At 48.2% G+C, this 19840-nt stretch overlaps 4 protein-coding genes and 1 non-coding gene across 5 annotated transcripts; 3 read left to right on the top strand and 2 right to left on the bottom strand.

Moving 5' to 3' along the window:
- Nucleotides 1-160: 160 nt before the first annotated feature.
- SPPG_08786 (uncharacterized protein) lies at nt 161-7016 on the bottom strand. Its single transcript, XM_016756934.1, has 3 exons — nt 803-7016; nt 647-731; nt 161-581 (listed from the first exon to the last, which is right to left on the bottom strand). The coding sequence occupies exons 1-3, from the start codon at nt 7001-7003 to the stop codon at nt 211-213; spliced, it is 6657 nt and encodes a 2218-aa protein (XP_016603832.1). The 5' UTR covers nt 7004-7016; the 3' UTR covers nt 161-210.
- Nucleotides 7017-7598: 582 nt separating this feature from the next.
- Nucleotides 7599-9099, bottom strand: SPPG_08785 (uncharacterized protein). Its single transcript, XM_016756933.1, has 6 exons — nt 8913-9099; nt 8684-8829; nt 8586-8598; nt 8186-8510; nt 7985-8117; nt 7599-7919 (listed from the first exon to the last, which is right to left on the bottom strand). The coding sequence occupies exons 1-6, from the start codon at nt 8963-8965 to the stop codon at nt 7660-7662; spliced, it is 930 nt and encodes a 309-aa protein (XP_016603831.1). The 5' UTR covers nt 8966-9099; the 3' UTR covers nt 7599-7659.
- Nucleotides 9100-9367: 268 nt separating this feature from the next.
- On the top strand, nt 9368-11533 carry SPPG_08784 (uncharacterized protein). The gene is made up of 3 exons (XM_016756932.1): nt 9368-10248; nt 10315-10503; nt 10573-11533. The coding sequence occupies exons 1-3, from the start codon at nt 9554-9556 to the stop codon at nt 11348-11350; spliced, it is 1662 nt and encodes a 553-aa protein (XP_016603830.1). The 5' UTR covers nt 9368-9553; the 3' UTR covers nt 11351-11533.
- A 3376-nt stretch (nt 11534-14909) lies between these two features.
- On the top strand, nt 14910-14981 carry SPPG_10211. The gene has a single exon. It is a non-coding gene; the product is annotated as a tRNA-Pro (tRNA).
- Nucleotides 14982-15629: 648 nt separating this feature from the next.
- SPPG_08782 (uncharacterized protein) lies at nt 15630-17826 on the top strand. Its single transcript, XM_016756931.1, has 7 exons — nt 15630-16653; nt 16729-16779; nt 16857-17036; nt 17100-17137; nt 17220-17278; nt 17352-17422; nt 17490-17826. The coding sequence occupies exons 1-7, from the start codon at nt 15748-15750 to the stop codon at nt 17682-17684; spliced, it is 1500 nt and encodes a 499-aa protein (XP_016603829.1). The 5' UTR covers nt 15630-15747; the 3' UTR covers nt 17685-17826.
- Nucleotides 17827-19840: the final 2014 nt, after the last annotated feature.

Here is a 19840-nt window from a genome sequence, read left to right as displayed (position 1 = left end):
ACCGCGGCACGAAAGCTCCCAAGTCTTCCTTCCATGTTGCAGCAGCTGCCAGTGCTGCCACGGCCGTCGTCACCTCAGCGGTGTTTGCTTTCTTTTTCTAAAACATTAAGTTAGTTTAATATATGTAATTATATAATAAGTATAATTATATATAACTTGACTAATATATTAGAAAAATTTACAAAAAAACCCTTACGACTACTATCTATACTATAAGAACCTATTTAAGATTGTCCCAAACCGATCCTTTCTGCCACGGCTGTCTGCGGTGACAGACTCCCCATCTCCTGTGCCTACTGCCGCGCTCACTGACCCACTACCATCAGCCGTCGATAGGGAATGGCGCAAGCCAAGTATAACGGAAGACCGCTGACTGGAACTCATTCGTGACGTCGTAGTCGTTGTTGGAGCAGGATTTGCAGTTGCATTTGTCCTCACATCTCCTGAAGCGGATGATCCAGATGACGTGACTGTAGGCGACACACTCTCACTCCTGCGCAGACCCTGCCCTGACGGGCGAGCATGTCGCAGTGAGGGCAGGTTGAGTCTCGCAATGTCATCTGCAAAGTTCTTGTGGAAGACTGTTTATAGCCCAAAATAATATGTTAAGCAGGGCTATGGCAGATCGGTACAGCAAGTTTCTTACAGGTGATGAGCTCCTCGTGTAATGGTCTCATCTGTTCCGGCACGATATGGTCGTGGACCATCAAGCAGCGATGGATGATTTCAACCTGCAGAGCAAAAGCGAAACACGGTTAGGGTTATCTGCCTACACCGGGATGGTAGAGCTGCTTCAACGCACTTGTTCTTCAATTGCTCTCTCCAACATATTGACAAGCATCTCCCGCCCATTCTTCTCGGCTTCACTTCGATACTCCGTGCTCAAAAACGCTCGTTTGTACATGGGAATTCCACCATTGACCGGAGCATCAACAGCACCATTGAGCGCCATTGTGAACGGATTTACGTTTGGGATCTCGGCTGCGGACGAGCTTGATGCTCGATCCGGCCGTTGGACTGGTAAATACGACCCCCTGGCGCCCAGATCTGAGCTTGGACGAGGGAGTCCCAGTTGCGCAAATGGGGCAAACTTCTTTTCCAGTTCCTGAAGCTGCTTATTCTTCCCACGCACGGCGATAATGGCGTTCTCCACTGGCGAAAGTTCATAGCTCTCAACTCTCACCACTTCACATCGCCTGCTGAGGCCAGGGAATCGATCATCTGTGAGGAATACAGTCTTCTCCGTCCATAACTCCAGGAACTCTCTTGCGCCATCATTAGCCGGCAGAGTGGACTCTGCTGGTAAAGACTTCCGTACCGGTCGTGAGAAGGCAAATACATTAACCTCATTTGCCTCGTAGTATGATTTAACGCGCTCATCAGCTCGCTCCAAGGCACCTAAAATATTTCCTCCGACCGCCGATCCGCGTTGCGTGGCTGAATATGGACTCAGGTCCGGTTCGATAAGAAGCAAATCCGCATCGTCCCCGTCATCCACGTCGAATCCGTATCTATTATCTGGGGTACTAGAGGGCCTCTCCCATTGAATGGCGCCAAACGCCCCACTATCTTTCCCCGTCCTCCATGCTCTCCAGTCAATAATTGGTTTCACGCCTGTGACCTGCAACCATAATCCATCTCCATCCTTGACTTCAGGAGGTGGCGGATATGCATTACTTTTAGCTAGTTTGCCACCCACATGCTTTCGCAAAAGGCGCTCGCAGAAAGACCCGAGTTTTTCCCATTCACCTCCGCGGTATATAAATTGCTTATTCCGTAGTAATGGCGGACAATCCCGACCATAGAATCCTACGCGATAGTATTCAGGCTGGCAGCGAGATGTAGCTGCTATACCAGCACATAGATCTGCCTGACGACGGAGGATGTTTGCAAGCTTGCTGAATGAATATGCCTTTCGCTCGTATTCTCCTGCTAATTCTCTGCAAAGCTCGAGAGCACGCTCCCAAGTTTGGCCAGTTTCTAGAAGGTCTACACAGCGCAAGTAAATGGCCTCCTTCCTCTCGAATTCCGTTTGCCAATCAGGGAACCCGTATGCAGGCAAAGGTTCCAAAAGCGCGTCACTCCGCCATTCCAAGAGGTCGCCATGAAGCTTCAGCGCCAACGCTGCCTCTACAACATCATTGGTTTCCATATGGAAGTCGAACAGTCGATGAACATATTCCACATAGATATTCCGTCGACCGATGGATCGCAAGAACCTCAACATTTTGACGACAGTCTCAACTGCCTCATCGTGAGACTGTTCTCCCGATGGTAGATCTCGAATGCGCAGAGAAAGCCCCAAAAATTTATCAAGGCTGCCGATGAACGCTTGCCCCTGAGTAGTCAGCTCCCGGCTGTGGTGGTCATCTTCATCTCCAGTAAGCAGCGCCCTGGTGGCAAATCGTCGTTCAAGAGCATCAACTATGAATGATCGATAGGCGTCATCACCAAGCCTTTCCTGCGCAATGAGGCGATGAAGACGCTCAATGCATTCCACCTCAACTCTTCCAAAATGCCCTACTTGTTCGAATTCGGGTTCAATAGTGTTGAAGAGCAACTCGACTGCAGCACTGCGAAGGACTGGATGTGGAGACGCCGTGAGCTGCAAGAATGGTCCAACCAGGGCGGGAATGAAACCTGCTTGCAGTGTTTTTCCCCGTGATGTGGAGCCAAGATATTCCCACATGGTCCGCAGCACTTCCCCACCTTCTCCCCGAACATCCGCAGAAAGTTTATGTGCTGCTCGAGCTTGCTGCGGTTCAAATCGCTCAATTTGCAGCCAGCGGGAATTAAGTAGTTGAAGAAGCACACGGAAATACCCGTCCCAAATACGGTGAAGCCAGGCTTGTGTGCCTGATTCGTCTAAAATCGTGCTATGCTCGCCATTAACCGCAGTTCCGTAAGCCGTGGCAGCAGTATAAAACGTTCGGGCTCCGCTGCGGATCTCTGCATTCGACAGCTCACTTCCGCTTATGCTGAAGGCAACGCTTGCCCGTTTGCCTGTAGACCCATCGTCTTCATCCTTCCCGCCAACAAACTCCGCTCGCATGAGCTCACTCACGGGGCGAAGTACCTTCGTGGTGACCCGATGTGCGATCATATTCATACTGACCCATGAAACAGGGAACGACTGCTCCCCAATCATATGCCCAAAGACTTCGCAGAGTGTATACAGGCTTCGTACAGTTCCTCTTGGTCCACTACCCGCTGCTTGCTTTACCAGGAAAGATTGCATCTGATCTTCCCGCAACAGATGAACGATGGCCAAAATAATAGCATCGAGCTGGGCCAACTCTAATGACTGCGGAAGGATTTGTTTCTCGGTATTAATGTCCTTCACGCCAGTATCAGCTCTTCTTCTGTGCTCATAACGTTCGTCTCCGCCGGTAGAGACTCCCAATTCAGACACAAGAGTCAAATGCACCTCTAGAAGCTTAGGGAGAAGGTCGGCGACACACATCAATGTAGCTTCGCTCTGTGTCGAGGTACCATCCGCGACTTTCTCATGTTGATGCGCCCCTTTCATTTTGTCTTTTTCTCTCTCCCTTTTTTCCATCAATCGTTGTAAGCGATCGACCACCTCTGCGACAACATCTAAGCAGAATTTGAGATTTTCCCTCTCTCCACTAATTTTGGAGTCCTTTGCGAGGTCCAGCGTCGGGGGGATATCGTCAAATGTGCGCGGGGCATAGCTCAACCATTCTCTAATCCACTCGCCTACCCATCGGCATACACAATTTACCACCACACCTCGGCTTCTGTCATCAGCAAACAAAAATCCCTTTACCAGCTCCTTCACAAACAGTAATTTGTATCCGTTAAGCTTTGGTCGATTGCTGCGCACACTGTCGACAAATGTTGCAGCGATATTCACTAGGTGAGGTGGCGGGAAGACTTGAACAAGGTCAGGTAAAAGACTCGCAAAGTGCTGGAGCGTCAAAGTTTGTGATCCAATTATGTGCTCAGGGGCAGAAAGTGTCATCATTTGGTTGATAGCGTTGAAGAGCGAAGTGATAGATTGGATGAATTCCGACGTAGGGGCAGCTACTCTACCACCGGATACCAAATCCCCTTGGTTGTTCGCTATTTCCCCCGAGCCTTGGGAGTGAGATTTCCTCGCCTTGATGGTGCTGATGACATTGCTCCGGATTGCGAATCGCAACAGATAGCTCCAAACTTTGATCGCACTTCTCAATTCTTTGCCTTTTCCGCTATCTTGGGGATGTTTGATGAGTCTCTCGAATCCTCTCAACAAAATCTCCCAAGCTCCTTCACTGCTGAACGTGGAACTGATATAGGTGTCAAGTGCGGCTCGATGATTAGTGAAGCGTTTATCTACAACAATTCCCAAAATGAACACTAGCGCGGAAAACACTAGATCATCTACTGACTGGGAGGATACGCCGAGAGAACCATCCGCCACAGCATCGAGTATGGAAAACAACGAATCCAGAATGGCAGGGAGAAACATGATGATTTCCAGTTCACCAATCAAGATGAATTCCCGCAGTACGGTCTCGACTGGCTGGTGGCCTTGTCGCCAATGCAGGAAGTTGTGGAGTGACACATTTTGGGTTAGCTGGGTGGAGCATAACTGCGTACGGATTGTAACCGAATCTTTGAGCATCGGGAGCTTCGACATTGCGTCTGCAGCCGTTGCCAAAGCGTCGAACGACGACGGTGCCTGCTTGGCGGGCACGAGAAGGTTCGCCCCGGCTGGATACGTGAGGTAGACAGATGAGACGGCGACACGTTTGTCATACTTGTACAGATTCAAGGAGTGAGTTGAATCGGAGATGACCATGTGGTTTCCTCGTAGGAGGGGTAAGAAAGCAAATGCGAAGTTGCGCTCTCCTCTATCTTTACCGTCGCCTTTGTCGGAGGAAGAGCAATGGCGAAATGTAAAAAAGACATGCGCCTTTTCAAACAGCTCGGTTGGTAGGTCAATACGGATTGTCTCGGTCCATTTCGGTGTCGTATTGTGGTAGAAAACAATCGAGTCGTAGTAGGTCCTCTTCCCTTCTCCCACTCCGCATGAAATGCAATCTTCCACGGGATTCCCATTTGTCAGCCGAACTTGGACAGTGACTTGAATATTTCGGATAGAGGGTTTTCGGCTCTGAATGAACTCCCCAGACACAAGGGTCAAATACATTGAATTGCGCACCACGCCAGGAAGAATCACATCATAAAATCCATTACGTGGAGTAACAGTCGCTTGTGGAAGAAGGGCCGGATATGTCCGGGTCACTGCCTTCAAATCGCCTCGAAAGACTCTCAAGGTCACCTGCAATGAGTCCGCCCGTGAAGACGTTTCATAACCACCCGACCGGTTGATGATGTTCTCACAAATTGAGGTGAACTGAGATTCGGAGGATGGGACGTAAATCCGCATCCTGATCTCCTTCGTTTTTTCCATATCAGCGTTGCCTGCTTCGGCAGGCTTCAGCAGGTCACCCACTAGCGCGACCGCCCAACCAAACGGACGACGGTAATGGGACGAGCTTTGTGGGTTGCCATTCGATATGTCGAGAGAAGAAGTAGAAGTATGCAGCGAGCTGACGGAACCGTATCCAGCTCTATCTGCCTTTTCGCTTTCTTTCTCGCTAACGTTCATTTTGCCGACACGGATGAGTCGACAAACCAAGTACATACTATCTGTCAAATCCCTAAAGGCGAGTTCTGCGAATAATGTACGGCTTTTATTCGAAGCCCATCCACCGTCAGACACGGGTTTGCCACTACTATCAACTTTCATGATGAACTCTTCAGTCACCATCCGGCAGTCGCTGGAGTTGTAGAGAGAGAATCTAAGCTCCGCATATTCGCCTGGCAGACATATTGAAGCGTCACAAGACCGGACTTCAACAAGTAAGTGAGCAAACTTGGTAGCTAGAACGTCAAGATCTGTGTTCGTCAATGGTGATTCAATGTAGCTCCCTAATGTAGAAGAGGGGGATGTCGGATCCTTAGATCGCCATCCACTTCTGCCTAGCCGACGACGTTCCGCTAGCTGAAGGTGCATACGGTATACATTTATAATGGTGGTATTTCTCTCAGAGAGCAAATGTCCCTTTTCGCTATGACGAACGAGCAAGTCCATGTTTTGATACATGTTCCCTTCTTCCATGGTGGCAATTAATGTTCTACGCAGGCGAACAAGTTCCTCCTGCGCAAGAGTTTGAGCCAGGAGCGTCCTCCTCCCTTGAAAAAGAATGCTGAACATTCCATGCACGCGCTGAAACCGCTCATATTCTTGCAGCTCCAAATAAGATTTCAGTTTTCCGCCCCAGTCTCGAAGAACCGCGGCAATTTCATCAATAAGCGGTTCTTTAAGACCGGTCAATGTCTCATGATTCGTCCGTACAGGAGCAGGGATCGGGTGAGCAACTCTTCGAGGACTAGTGGAATAACCAGCGGTATATGATAGCGGTCTCTGTGGTTGAATAGGTCGTTTCGGTGAAGGAGAAGGAGAAGACTCTGGCATTAGAAGTTCTATGGACGGGAGAGCGCTTGAAAGTGGTAGTGGTGCCGTCAGGGTTCGAGACAAGGACGGCCGTCGGGGTCTACTGTCTTTTCCCAATTCAATTTCCGGTTGCGGAGCTGGGACTGGTTCAGGAAGAGATGCTGAAACCCGGTTGCTATTGGCCAATCCTCTGTCCTGCAAGGAACGAGAGTAGATGTGACTAGCGGGGAATATGCCCAGTTTGGAACCAGACTCCATCGATAAAGTTGGGAATACATATCCCCGATACCAAGAACCACATTCCTCAAGCAGGTGAACCGTATCACCCAGTTCTAAGCGCACTCGGTAATCAGTCAACGGGGGCTCCACCGCAGATTGTGTAGCGATGGAGCCTCCCAGGGTGACCGCTGTCAAGTCTTCAGTCGATAATCCGAGAGACAACGCGGGTGCCGGGACATATGCAGAGGTAACTACGCCGTGAATTCCCTTTGGTAAAGGGTGCCATGAGTCCGAGGCGGGAACTGATTCGCCCATGACAAGGAAGCCGATCACGGCAAACGTTTGCCCTAGGCGCTTCCTTCTCGAATCAAGTGCTGTGCCATTGCTGTGCCATGCTGTGCCTGCAGCGTGATTGTTTGCATCCAAAGTCACAAAGAGCGCACATTCTCGAAGAGATTGAGTTAGAGTAAATATTTAGTATTCGTTGCCACAAAACGTATCCAACGATGCTGGCCATGTGTAATATTGTCTGCGCTGTAACAGTACGTTAAGACGTCAACAAAGAAGCCTAACTTTCCATCAAGCTTGTTTAAATCACGAATTTCATGGACAGTTGGACATTGTTAATGTCCCTACCTCTGACTTCCGTCGTTCAACCAGCAGATTAATCTATGATGTTCTCTCAGTAGAGCGACAGTCTTTAATGGCCGATCTAATCCAAGTATTAATGGCATGTAGCCAAAAGCAGTCAGAAGATGCACCTGGACTGGTCTCCGGAATTTTACCGTGGTGGTTCTCCGGAATTTTACCTTACTGGTACTTGTGATCGCGCCGTCAAATTCTAGTCATCGACTGATGACAGTATTGGTTGCTGGAGCAAAAGATATAAAACCACACGTGGATCCAAAGGTTGCGCTGACTATTCAGCGGAGCTGAGGTATATATGAAATTGTCTAGTACAGTAAAAGTTTTTAAACCGTGTCCTCCCTCTCCGCAGTAACTTTAATTTCAGGTCCAATTCTCTCCCTAGACCTGATTTCCCTTGAACGTGCGATAGCAAGCGTTGGGCGGGTCGTGACACTTCCGATGCTTGCCGGTTTCCCGCTTTTGGCAAGATTTTCTTCACTTTTTGAAATGGTATGCAATTCAGCAAAATCTGGGTTAACCGAGTATGTAATCAAGCGCACAGCGATCGGGTGCTCGATGAAAATGAGGAAGAACGTGTTGGTACCTGGGAAGCATTAAGGATTAGGGCCATTGAACGCGTCTTACCAAAGGAGTCTTTGCCGTACTTACCAAGGGAGTTTTGTTCAATCAGTGTTTGACAGATGAAAACAATAATGGCGGAAAGAAGACTGAGCACAATGTGGTCGTTGCAGAGTTCAGCAAGTATGTCCGTTACTGCATGCTTGTTTTTTCGCATGATGTGCTACAATAAGTAATGCCAATGGCACGTCAGATAAATTATTGAACTATACGGGGCAAGAGGCAACTTACAATACTGTATCTCAGCTCTTGGACAAAGAAATAAGCAAGATTCAGTGTGATCGCCAGCTCAGCGGCACCGTAGAGAGGCCATGCAATTTTCGGTTGAATGGGGATGCATGTAACTCCCGGTACTGGGTGCAGAAAGGTGAACTGATATATATCCGTTATTCCCGCGGCAATACCAAGTGCGAGGAGAACGCCGTTAGCTCCCAAAATAATCTTTCTGTACTTGTGATTGGCTTCCTTGAGGATGGTGTTGGCATTCGCAATGAGGAGACAGTCCATGAGATAGAAGCTGCACTGATAAAAAGTCGCGGCGGCGTAGTGATGCTTGCTGGTAGGAAGCAAGAATGCAGAATTTAGCACCGTAAATCATCCTTGAGGGTTTTAGAAAATCCATCATACGCACCAGTCTCCCGTCGCTATTTGTTAGGACCAGAGTGGAAAGGGATCGGAATTAAATACTATAAAATGGAAACGTTTCACTGTAAACCAGGTTATACATACCAATAAAATAATCGCTAAGGTTGATGACACTACACAAGAAAGCCGATATAGTCATCACCATTACGAGCTTAATTGATACTGCGGAGCTTCGAGTCAGAAATTGAAAAGCCATGACAATGCTCTCGAAGGTCGACAAAGTCCCCATACTACCATTGTAAATTTTGTCAGTAAGATAAAACTTGGTAATGCCCCCCCATCGTGTGTCGCACAGTCCATCAGCATAAGTTACCTGACGACAACGATACCCAAAACATAAGTGAATGTTTCCGCGTCGAGGCCCATGCTTGGCGAAAAATGAAAGAAACGCCTACAATCAAAAAAAAAAGAGCGGAGCAAAGTTCGGTGTCGGAGCGGAACTGGGAGGACGGGGTAGTTTAGATATTGAAAGAGAATTTTCCAAGGGTTGCATCAGCCTCATTCGAGACGACTTCTTTCCGAAAAAGGCGGGAATTGGATCAAACCCAAATAGTAAAATCCAAATTCTATCATTAGGCCCATTGATATGGTACCGCCAAAACAGCGTGAATATTCCATGATTTGGAAATACTGGTTATGCCTTTGGTAAGGTTGGATATCGAAAACTCGCTTCTAGAAGTAAGATCGAAATGATTCATCCTGACTTTTGGTTGCATGATGAACGTGCAGAACAAGGACTGAAACTCCATCTGTTTTTTACGGGTGTCTGTTTTGCCACTAGTTTTCCAACGTGGGCATTTCTTCACAAAAGTCAACGCTTAAAATTGTGACAAATCCAAGTGCATAAATAGAGTTAGATGTCGTCCCCCCCTTACTTTATCTCTAGCAATAAAACTCAAGAGTTACCGGTCCAACACTGATTGTCTTTTAAACTTTTGCTTGCTAGTCAAAAAAATGGCATACCAATTCATGAAATGGCCCCCAACATCGCGCTTCGACCTTATTCCGACCGCGCTGCAGCCTTACATCGACCTCGCCGATGAAGCAACAACCTGGCTTAACTTCTTCTCTCCAGCTGAGGTCGAAGAGCGCTATGAGCAGTATATTGATAAACTCAATGGCCTGCTGGATAGTACCATGGACGCAATTGCGTCTCTGGAGCCAGATAGCGACGGAGCTTTCGAAGCCACACTCGCCCTGTTTACTGTTGCTGTCCACCAATACCGGTGGAAACATGTTCCAGTACTCCAAGAGACTCGCGACATCAAATCTATGACGGTTCCGCCATGTTTTAAAGTTCCCTTGTTGCATCTGACCGGCAAAGTAGGCTTGCCTTTCGCCGGTTCTGTCTATGCTCTCGTTGTCTGCAACTACGATGCAGCAAGTGACGGCTCTCGATTCATGTTCAACAGCATCTTACCAGGGGTGATGCAAACAGAGAAGGGATGGACAAAGATGCTGTGGACGTTCGAACAAAAGAGCGCACCGTTCCTGGAGCAACTTGTTGAGCTCTGCACTGCTCTCGACGATGATAGCATACCTGACAAGGAGAAAGTCATTGCAGAGCACTTGGCAATGACCAAGCGTCTAGCTGCATCGGTATTCAGGACACTCCACGAGTTTGATTCCAAAAAGATTATCAGCTCCAAGTAAGTCAGAAAATTTAGATCTCAGTTGTATAAGAGTTCGATCTAATAGGTTTTCTTTTCCATTAGGTACTTTGCTCTTTACATTGAAGGGCCCCATGGTTGGGGAATAGACGGCATTGGCGGCGCTTCTGGTGCTCAAATGCTTCCTGTTACCAGTTTGGACGCGATCTTGAGTATCAAAGGGGAAAGTATGATGTATCGAGAGACGATCAGGTCGCGTAGTGCGATGACCACAAAGATGCGCGATTATTTGAGGTACAGTATGCTGCTTACGTAACGTTAAATTAAAGATTCCACCCTAATAATTTTCATTTTCCACTACAGTTTTCTCGACACCCATGCGCCGAAACTCCGGGAACACTATGCCCATCTTCCCGAGTTTGTGGAACTCGTTCGCATGGTTTACAACTTCCGCCTCGGCCACCGCAAAATTGGTATACGCTACTTGGCCAGCTCGGAGGGTACTGCTGGCGGCAAGATACAGCTAACAGAAACCCGAGATGGACACGAAATGGTAGATAAATTCGAGCGAGAAATGGGAGCTCGAATCAAGGAAAACCACGACTACATCGACCAGCTGATAGAACTTTACGGCCCACCTCCAGAAGATATGAACAGACTGGGTCGCAACGCCTCGATGCCTGTTTTGAACAGCCTAGAGCTCCCCGAACTAAGACACACGAGATTCAAACATACATCGGACGTCGCTCTCAATTTAATAGGGGGTGTGATGTCGTTGATTCCATCAGTATCGACCATATCAGAAATGGGACGGTCGTTAAGCTCGCTCATCAGGAGTCGTTCATCGACGGTCGTAGCCCGGGATGACACATCAGCGGAGGAATCAATGACCGAATCCGATTCAGAACAAGAGGATGTCGTCCCAAAACAAAACGATCTCGTCGAAAATGCAAGAGTGGCTTTCAGCAAACTAATCATCGGCGGCAACCTGGATTCCGCTGCTGCTCAGAAGTTGATGCAATCATATGAGGCACTTCTTCAGGCTGCCACAAACCACAAGACGCCGGCTACAAAATACACGCACAAGATAGACAAGACTGAAAGAGTACCCGAGATACCAACAATCGTCCTAGAATTATAGAATCCATGAGTGACTACATTTACTATTTTTGTATATGCTGGGCACCGGCTTAATAGATACTAGCAGCTAAAACCTCTACATATATTTGCGTCTACACTGCACCATTGTAAGCGGGACGGCAATACACCACCTATGGCTGTGAACTGCACCAATTGGCGCGTGCGACTAACGGTCAATACGTCCGCGATGAGCAGATCTGGTAGGAAGGCAATACAGAAGATATTCATTCGTACCAAGGAATTTGATGCGGCGGAGGAACAAAATGGCTAGAAGTCATCAGTGACGGAACAAATATTGTTGTCGGAAATTGGTCAATGCTATTCTACTCATGTACATGATCACCATCTACAGTTCTAATTGGCGCGAGATAACAATTTGAACCACCACCACCACGTAAAAACTCAGGAACTAGCTGCTTATTCTCTTGCAATTTCTTCACCAAATCGCAAGTAATCGGGAAATTGTCCGGATTCCAGAATGATGTGGCTTTTCCCAAGTTGCCACGGGACAGACGGCCAATTCGGTGAACATAGTCGTCAATCTGGTTTGGCAAATCATACTGGATGACGTGCATGGCATTTGGAATGTCCAGTCCTCTCTGGGCGGCAACGGATAGGCTTTCTTGCACTTTTGAATGCAGCGAGAGCCTCCTCCCGCTGTGACTGAGTTAAGTCGCCATGAATTGTACCGGCCCGAAAGCCACTCTCCTAAGCCGTCCGCCCTCACTGGGCTTAAGTGAGCAACCACCCTTTTTTGGCACACTGCAACCTAAATTGCAACCACGTGCGTCAAATGACTGTGAATCATTGAGAGTGCATTTAATTGAATTAATGCATTAAAAGTGCTTAAAGTGTGGTGGTCATTCACTAGTGGTCCCTCCCTCTCTTCCTCATCATCAAACTCCCGACGGGTGGACCCTCCCGTTCGTACCTTGGCTGTTACTACAGTACGTTGCAACGCGGTCTCCAGCACAACCTTCGTCATCCGCTGTTTGACCTGACTTGGCACTTGCTACCCCGACACCTGGCTCGCGCGCTCTCCGTCACCTCAACCAAGGAAACAGTAAGGTGAGTTTTCGCGGTTCCCAAATCATGCGACGTTGCTGTGGGGAGAGGTGGAATCCCTGATGCGGCAACCCAGGCTTATCGCCTGGGGGCGTCTACGGACCCGCGCCCTCACCGGACCCAGCCGCTTTTTTTCTTCCATTCCAAATGGGTTGGTAGAAAGAGAGTATTCTGCACCCAGTCGGACCGGACCCGTGATGGTGATTGCTGAGCTGCGTAAGCTACGAGTGCCTCGTCCGGAAAGTCGACCTGTGACATGTTGGCACCGGCCCCTCCTATGTGAGCTACGAGTGCCTCGTCCGGAAAGTCGACCCGTGACATGTTGGCACCGGCCCCTCCTATGTGCAATCTCCAAAATTCGCTAGTCCCTGTTCCGATCCGGTTTCTGACTTCGGTCGGCGCTAAGCAGGAGTAGGCAGCCGCGTCCCTTCACGATTCTTCACGGTCATGGACAAGTCTTCCATGTGTTATGCCGTTCAAAAAAGGCAGCAACCACTTGTCAAATGGGGTGCATCAACATCAACAATACGTTTGGACGTATACTTACCACCTTCTTTTCCTTTCTTTTCTCGTATGTTCATGCTACCCTCTTAACCGCATCGGTTTCCACGACTCTTCTCAACGTTCGTTTTCTGCGAGAACCGCGGCTTGTTTTCGTTTTCTTCACTCCCCTCCACCACCTGTTATTGTTTCTTCCTCGGCTGTACGTGGCACCCTCTTCCGTGGTCGTTCTCCACGAGAATCACGAACCGGGATCCCCTCGCCCCCCTCTGGGTGCCACTCTTGGACCCTCAAGGCATAATTGAGATATTATAAGTGTTGAGCTGTGTATTTTCTTACGAGTATAAGTGGAGGAAGGTTGAGTACGGCTTCATAGTGTCGTCAGGCTGTACCATGGATGCACTATCAGAATATGACCAAACTAGCGAATGCCGCCCACTCTGAAGAGACCTGTGATTAATACATTGGGGCAACATTCGCCATCGAGAACCCATATTCCGAATTATGAAATTTTTGAATTCCACCATGATCACTCCAACCCTTTACTTTGCCAAGCACTTGCAAGGACATGTTTTTGTTCCATTCGGGGTTGCCTTTCAGCACGACAGACTGCAACCATGTGCACGACCAGAGAGATAATGAACTTTGAAGAGCCAGAAGATGTGATCGTGAGCATGAAAACTGTCGTCACAAATGATGAAAAGATGCCACGAAAACGACCGGACTGATCACCCATGCTCGCCGAGAGGCGACGAGTTGACTGATATCCCTTCAATGGAAACGTGCCAGTTCAGAAGACAAGTCATTGTCGTCGTGAATTAGCCAATACCTACCTTTTTGATGTTCGAACAACTCAATTCTCAGATCGGGTGGTGTTTGCATTCATCGTTCAGGTGTGCAGGATGACGTGCATGACAGACGTGCATGACATGCCATGAATCGTACCGGCCCGAAAGCCCTCTCCTGGGCCATCCGCCTCATCGAGTAAAATGTCCGTGAGGTCACCGGGCTTGGCGACCCAAGCCCAGTTGGGCCGGGGGTGGACCACCCCAATCTTCCGGGCAAAGTGGTGCAGCGTCCCGTCAGTGGGGCTGGCGATAATCCTAGTAATAAAAGACCCAGAGGACCCGCTGCCCACGTCGTTGGACTCTTCACCATCACGGTTTGACCTTTTCATCCTGCTGGCGGAATAGATCCACGACAGATTCTCAGCATCATGAAGCTTATCGGCAACAAGGCCGGTTATCTGGTCGCAAGACAAGTCCTGATGCAAGTGCTCGGCGCCAGATGCTCCCCGCCCGTTGACGAGAGTGTGTTCATCGATGCCACTTGGGCAAAGAAAGATCCATCTTCTGCACTGCAACTTCAAAGGGTTGCAGCTTCTCTTATTGTGGCAACGAAGATCAACACAAGGTGGTGAAGGGGTTGGTTACGAATTGCTTCCTGTTTATCAGCTTGCAAGAGGTGAATGAGCTCCCTTCGTTTCGAACGCCATGTTGGTGAATGTTGGCCCGATGCACAACATTGTTAACCCTATCTACATAGTTGCGCTCATTCGCTTTACAGATACTCATCGCATCGCTTACCGTCGAACCAATTTCATTGCTCTGGTTTCAGGGTGAGAAGTCGGCATTGTGCAATGCGACGGTGTCGCTACTCTCTTGACTATCCGCTTGATGTCGCTTGTCTGATGTCCAAGTCTCGGATGAGATTCTACATAGTTGTGGTCATGGCTTTAAAAATACTCATCGCATCGCTTTCGGTCGAACCAATTTCATTGCTCTGGTTCTGATCGCCCGAGGGAACTTCCCCCGCGGCTGGGTGTATATATTTTCTCTTCCTTCGCTAACAAACACGAGTAAAATTTCCCGCAACTATTCACGTCCGCTGGATGTCCCAGTTTAGGAGTAAGTTATCACAACCTCATGCGCGAGGCGCCGGCGGGTTAATTGACATAATTAAATAATTGAAACTCGACCGGGGTGAATAGAAACGGCTCAGTGGTTTAGTGGTATAATACCCGCTTAGGGTGCGGGTGGTCCCGGGTTCGATTCCCGGCTGAGCCCTCTGGGTACGGTACCCGACATTTTTTTTCCGGTTTTCGACCATCGAATGGTAATTGGTGCATGCCGGACATCTGTCTCTATCTGTCTAGCATGCAGGGATTAAATTCTATTTGAGAGGAATCTTTTCCAACTCATCCTGTCGATTTTTCATCAGTTTTATTCGGAGACCTCCTTCAAGTCGCCTCCAGTTAATTAGCGGTAGTGCTGCTGCGTCTGCATTGTTCCTTCTTCGTCCCAATAACATGGCAAAGCAAGCTACCTTGTTTTGGCTTCTCATCGACCGGCTTTCAAGAATTGGTTTGGAGTCAAGAGAAGAAGAGAATGGAAATCCCGCCGTTATATTTCCAATGTATGTAGGATATTAGCAGCTGTCTGTTGACTACGTCTGGAAATGGACCAGATAGAGTGGTCCTTCCGAATGAAATGCAAGGATTATCTTCAAACTTTGTAGTGCAATTGCCCTGCATGACAAATATCCCTGGTGTGGTTCTGTGTAAGTGCAGAGATTGACCTAATTGAATTGATTGAGTGTTTGCCTGCTTTCCGCGGTGGGGTAACTCGGGCTGCACTGGATAAGTGTACCATTACCGTACATCCAATTTTTAAGACGATTTATTCGGTGCAGGACAAGGTTAACAGGAATTTTGGGTTGATTCGTGCGCGGGGAAATTACGTGCACTGGAAATAGAATCAAGGGTTCTCACCCTCAAGAAATGCAGGTTATGAACCCGACGGGAGTTCAACACTTCACTGTCATCACTAGACAATGAACCCACTTACAAACCGCTCCCAAATTTTCAACCAAGAAGCGCATGATGCCTTTGCTTCGCTCCAACGTACTTTCCATGATAAGTTCTTCGATGAAGTTCGGGATGTCGACGTACCTACCCCGGGTTATATGGCTTTGAACGATCGGGTAGAGGACGAAGGACCTGAGAGTGGACGGATGAAAAAGTCAAAGAGCGTACAGAGCTTGTCGTCGCGACCATCCACATCGAATCTCTCCAGAAGGGAAACGGAAAAAGAAAGGACATTTGTTCCGCTCCGCGGGTCTCAATCCAATTTGTCGCGGACAATGGGGAGTAAATCTCCCTTTGGTTCCCTGTCGAATCTCTCTGCATCGCGCAGCTCCAAATCTCTACATGGCTCCCAATCACTCTCCCGTTCCACAGCCAAATTGGCGGCAGATTCACCACCTACCCGCTCCGGGTCGCCCGACTTGGCGACAATCCTAAACAATGTCGAGAAATCGTTGGAAAAGAGTCTAGCGAAAGCTGAGGACAATCTCTTTCAGAGCACAGACAATCTGGTCAAGGTGAAATTAACGGCGCTGACGGGGAGTTCGGGGCATTTGTATGACCCGGACGCTTTGGAACGATCCGGCAGCACAACGAAATTGAGTCGCCCCGCCTCGCGGCTAGGACTGTCATCACCTACTCTGCACCACTACGCATCGCAACCGTCGCTTGCGAAAGTAAAGTCCAAATCGTCCTTACCAGAGATTGATTCGAGATTCGTAAAACCCCAGTCACAGCAGCCGATTCTGTCCAGGCGAGAGTCTGCACACGACATGGAGGCTGGTGAAGGACGCGGTGTTCTTGTTGCCGCTGAGGAGGCGATTCGGGCTGGAGAAGAGCGTAGGAGGAGATTGAGAGGAAGTTTTGAGGAGTCGGTGGGTTTTGCGTCTGTTAAAATGTTCTAGAGTTGCGCTCCCACAATTGATCCCATTCCATAACGAATGGCACAGATCTCCCAACCATCTCTCTTGGAATCCCGCCCTCCCCTCTCGCGTACTCATGTAAGTTTCGGCTTCATGTCTCTATCGCATGAATCTATTAAACAGACATCTGTCTTATCGCAAACTATTACAAAAAGTCAACATCCATAAACGACATCACCAACCGCCTAGCAGACCCGACAAACTTTCCCTCAGCATACAAGTCGAAATATGAGGCCACAAGATTACACCAAGAACGTGTATCCGAAGTAGGACGCGCATCGGAGGTTGGAGCACCAGGACTGAGTGGAAACGGGAGTGGTGCAGGGCTCTCAAAGGTGTGTGGTGTCGATGTGCCAATGTGTGCGACTTGTCTGTTGACGCAGATTTGGAAATGATAGAAAGCGGAACAAGTCGTTAAGCGGCTCACAGATCCACGGTAGGTTTTTTTTCCGTCATCAACTTGGTCTTTCCTATATCCGCAACACACAAAACCACTAAGCACAGCGTACCGAAAACAGAAACTACACAGGGACACAAAAAGCGAAGTCAACCTCCTTAGAGTCCCTTGAGCAAACAGGTATGTGCTGACCCACACAAGCATATGCTTGCTCACTGACCTACCGACATATTGATGATTATTTTCGTTTCAGGCTACCCGCAAGGATACACACCTCCAACTCAAGAAACAAAGGAAAAATTACGAACAAAACCTAAAATTGAGGTACGACCGCTCACTTCCATCCATGCGCGGCGTTTTGAAGCGACATACTTAACGAATGAATGTACAGTTTTTCACAGACTTTGCACCCTCCCAACCACCCAGTCTTCGATCGTCTCGTACGAATCTTGCGTCGGATAATGAGCCACGGTCGTTACGTAGTTCACGTACGAATCTTGCCGATCATGGACTGAGATCATCAAGGACGAGTCTTGTCGAAACGGGCGTGGGAAGTGTGCGGGGAAGTGTGACGAGACGGTTGTGAGATAGGAGTGGATTTCTGCGAAGTTTGGAGAATAATAGACCTTTTTTTTGATGCTGTGAACAACCTTGCTCCTTCAAATTGTATTTTCCATTCTGAAATTTCCACGGTGTTATTGTCTGCGGGTGCATTCAGTTATTTTCTATGGTGGGCATTATGGATGGCCAGAGTAGGTGACAAGTAGAAGAGTTCACCTTCTGTTCGCATTTTCCAATCCCTTATGACTTGCACTACAGGATTTAAATGAACAGAATAGCATCATATTCTGAAATGACACAGTGCTCTGACAGAATAAGGGATACCCAATTCCTCTTTTTTTAGTATTAAAAACAAGCGTCATCCTTCGTTATGCAACTTATAATCTATGATAAGAAAACATAGTGTGGAGGTGATTGAAAATGGCACTAGGACCCATTATTTTCCGGATTAATCCGGTTAACCATATCGCATAATCAGAACCCCCTCTATCGCTCAAAGTGGTGTGGCATGCTAATGTAACTTTTTTTTAAACTGCGGTGAGGCGCATGCCGAAGGTCTATAAAAGGGGGGCCTTTGCTCTCTCTCCCCTTCCTCACCAGTTCCTCGACTCTCAAAGCATCTGTGCAACTCTTCTCATCGCGACTGTCAGTCTAATCATGAGAATACAGATGTGGTGGTGTCGAGGACCTCGTCCGCCCGACAGCAACCGTGATCAGAACCAGCTGCAACCAATCAGATCTGATAACAAAACCTACTATTATGCTGCCACATTAGTTGAGCTTGGTTGGTATGTACCAATGGCATCATCTCTTTTCATTCTGTCATTCTGTCGCTGACATGCAGCTTTAGTCTCCAAGCCTTGTCACTGAAGATCCTCCAGCTTGCGAGTCTCCCCAATATTGCGAAGACTCTGGCTTCAATGCCATCAAGAGTTCTGGATCAAGGCCTAGTAGGGACCGCATGTGGTTGTGGGCAATTATCCGGTTAGAACCAACCGTTACGTATTGCGTGTATAATTGCCTAGTAGTAGTTAGATAGCTTTTCCGAACCGGTTGTCGCCGGTTTATTCCCTGGTGTAGTAGCTAGTGCCATTTTCTGTCACCTCTACACTACCATCACCGACAATACGGGATGTATTAGACCTGGAATTGGACTTTTCATTAACACGGTTTGTTCGGCTTGCATCTACATTCCACCCAACGGCACAGTCCATTCCAACCAATGGGGCTGAAGCAACACCCCAGCACAACCCAGTGTTGCAAGGTCTGAACGCAAAGAGTACAGCACAGTTGCTTTTTGCTTTTGTATCATTATCAAAAGATTGCGACATTGTATTGTGTAGTTTGGTGTTGAGCACCACAGTCTAGTGCTTTAATAGAGATACTGCGAAAACCAAGGCAACAACAAGCACAGTGTGTGTGTATAAGGATATCTCCGATATTTGGCTTGGTCAAGGTAGGGCTTCCTGCTTTTTGTGTCTACTTAGGTAGAGTGGGTAATGGAGTAGAATAGAGTAAAGCGGAGGATTGATGAGACCAAGTCTGATTTGCGAGGAAGGGATCGGATACGTGTAGATGCTGATATGTTGTCCGAGAGGAATGGTTATCGGCTGTTGGTGGATAACCATCTCAACTAACTACATAACAACAAGACGAATTGACTGATCGATATTATACAGAACGTAACGCAACATGACGATGCCGAGGAATCCGGTGCAAGGCACCAACGAATTCGGCGGTGTAAGAACACGTCAGTTGTCCACTTCAGTGCGTAGTGCTAAACCGACGTTCATAGAGCGACGAAACGTATGCTGCATTTCGGAATTTTACGGCACAGGGGGAAATGGGGATGGAGCAAGTTATTACCTACTTTACGGAACGGTATGGGCCAAACGCCGTTTGCAACCGTTGCGTTGAGTTTGGCTAACGTTGAATGGAACCCCTAGTATGGCGATAGAACGAATCTACTTTGAATCGTTGGATCGATTAGCAAAGAAGATTACGGCTGATCCAAATAAGTAGGTCTTGCGCGCGTCAGTAGCCATTGGATGGGAGTGTGGGTAAAATCGATCGACTGATGTGTATTGTGTGTTTAGTTCAAATAGTGATCGAACGGCAATAAAGGCGTGGGCAAGCATTGCGCAATTGACAAATGCACTGTCATCTCATCACCAGCAACTC

This window comes from Spizellomyces punctatus, assembly GCF_000182565.1.
Source record: "Spizellomyces punctatus DAOM BR117 chromosome Unknown supercont1.27, whole genome shotgun sequence".
NCBI lineage: Eukaryota > Fungi > Chytridiomycota > Chytridiomycetes > Spizellomycetales > Spizellomycetaceae > Spizellomyces > Spizellomyces punctatus.
This window is presented reverse-complemented; position numbering and strand designations above follow the sequence as displayed.

Coding starts and splice junctions, on each gene's coding strand:
- SPPG_08786 (XM_016756934.1), bottom strand. CDS start 7,003: ATGGGCGAATCAGTTCCCGCCTCGGACTCATGGCACCCTTTACCAAAG. Junction 732..802: donor AGAGAGCAATTGAAGAACAA/GTGCGTTGAAGC, acceptor TTTGCTCTGCAG/GTTGAAATCATCCATCGCTG. Junction 582..646: donor ACACGAGGAGCTCATCACCT/GTAAGAAACTTG, acceptor GGCTATAAACAG/TCTTCCACAAGAACTTTGCA.
- SPPG_08785 (XM_016756933.1), bottom strand. CDS start 8,965: ATGGGCCTCGACGCGGAAACATTCACTTATGTTTTGGGTATCGTTGTC. Junction 8,830..8,912: donor TTGGGTATCGTTGTCGTCAG/GTAACTTATGCT, acceptor TTACAATGGTAG/TATGGGGACTTTGTCGACCT. Junction 8,118..8,185: donor AAGAGCTGAGATACAGTATT/GTAAGTTGCCTC, acceptor TACTTATTGTAG/CACATCATGCGAAAAAACAA.
- SPPG_08784 (XM_016756932.1), top strand. CDS start 9,554: ATGGCATACCAATTCATGAAATGGCCCCCAACATCGCGCTTCGACCTT. Junction 10,249..10,314: donor AAAAAGATTATCAGCTCCAA/GTAAGTCAGAAA, acceptor CTTTTCCATTAG/GTACTTTGCTCTTTACATTG. Junction 10,504..10,572: donor AAGATGCGCGATTATTTGAG/GTACAGTATGCT, acceptor TTTCCACTACAG/TTTTCTCGACACCCATGCGC.
- SPPG_08782 (XM_016756931.1), top strand. CDS start 15,748: ATGAACCCACTTACAAACCGCTCCCAAATTTTCAACCAAGAAGCGCAT. Junction 16,654..16,728: donor GAGGAAGTTTTGAGGAGTCG/GTGGGTTTTGCG, acceptor CGAATGGCACAG/ATCTCCCAACCATCTCTCTT. Junction 17,423..17,489: donor GAACAAAACCTAAAATTGAG/GTACGACCGCTC, acceptor ATGAATGTACAG/TTTTTCACAGACTTTGCACC.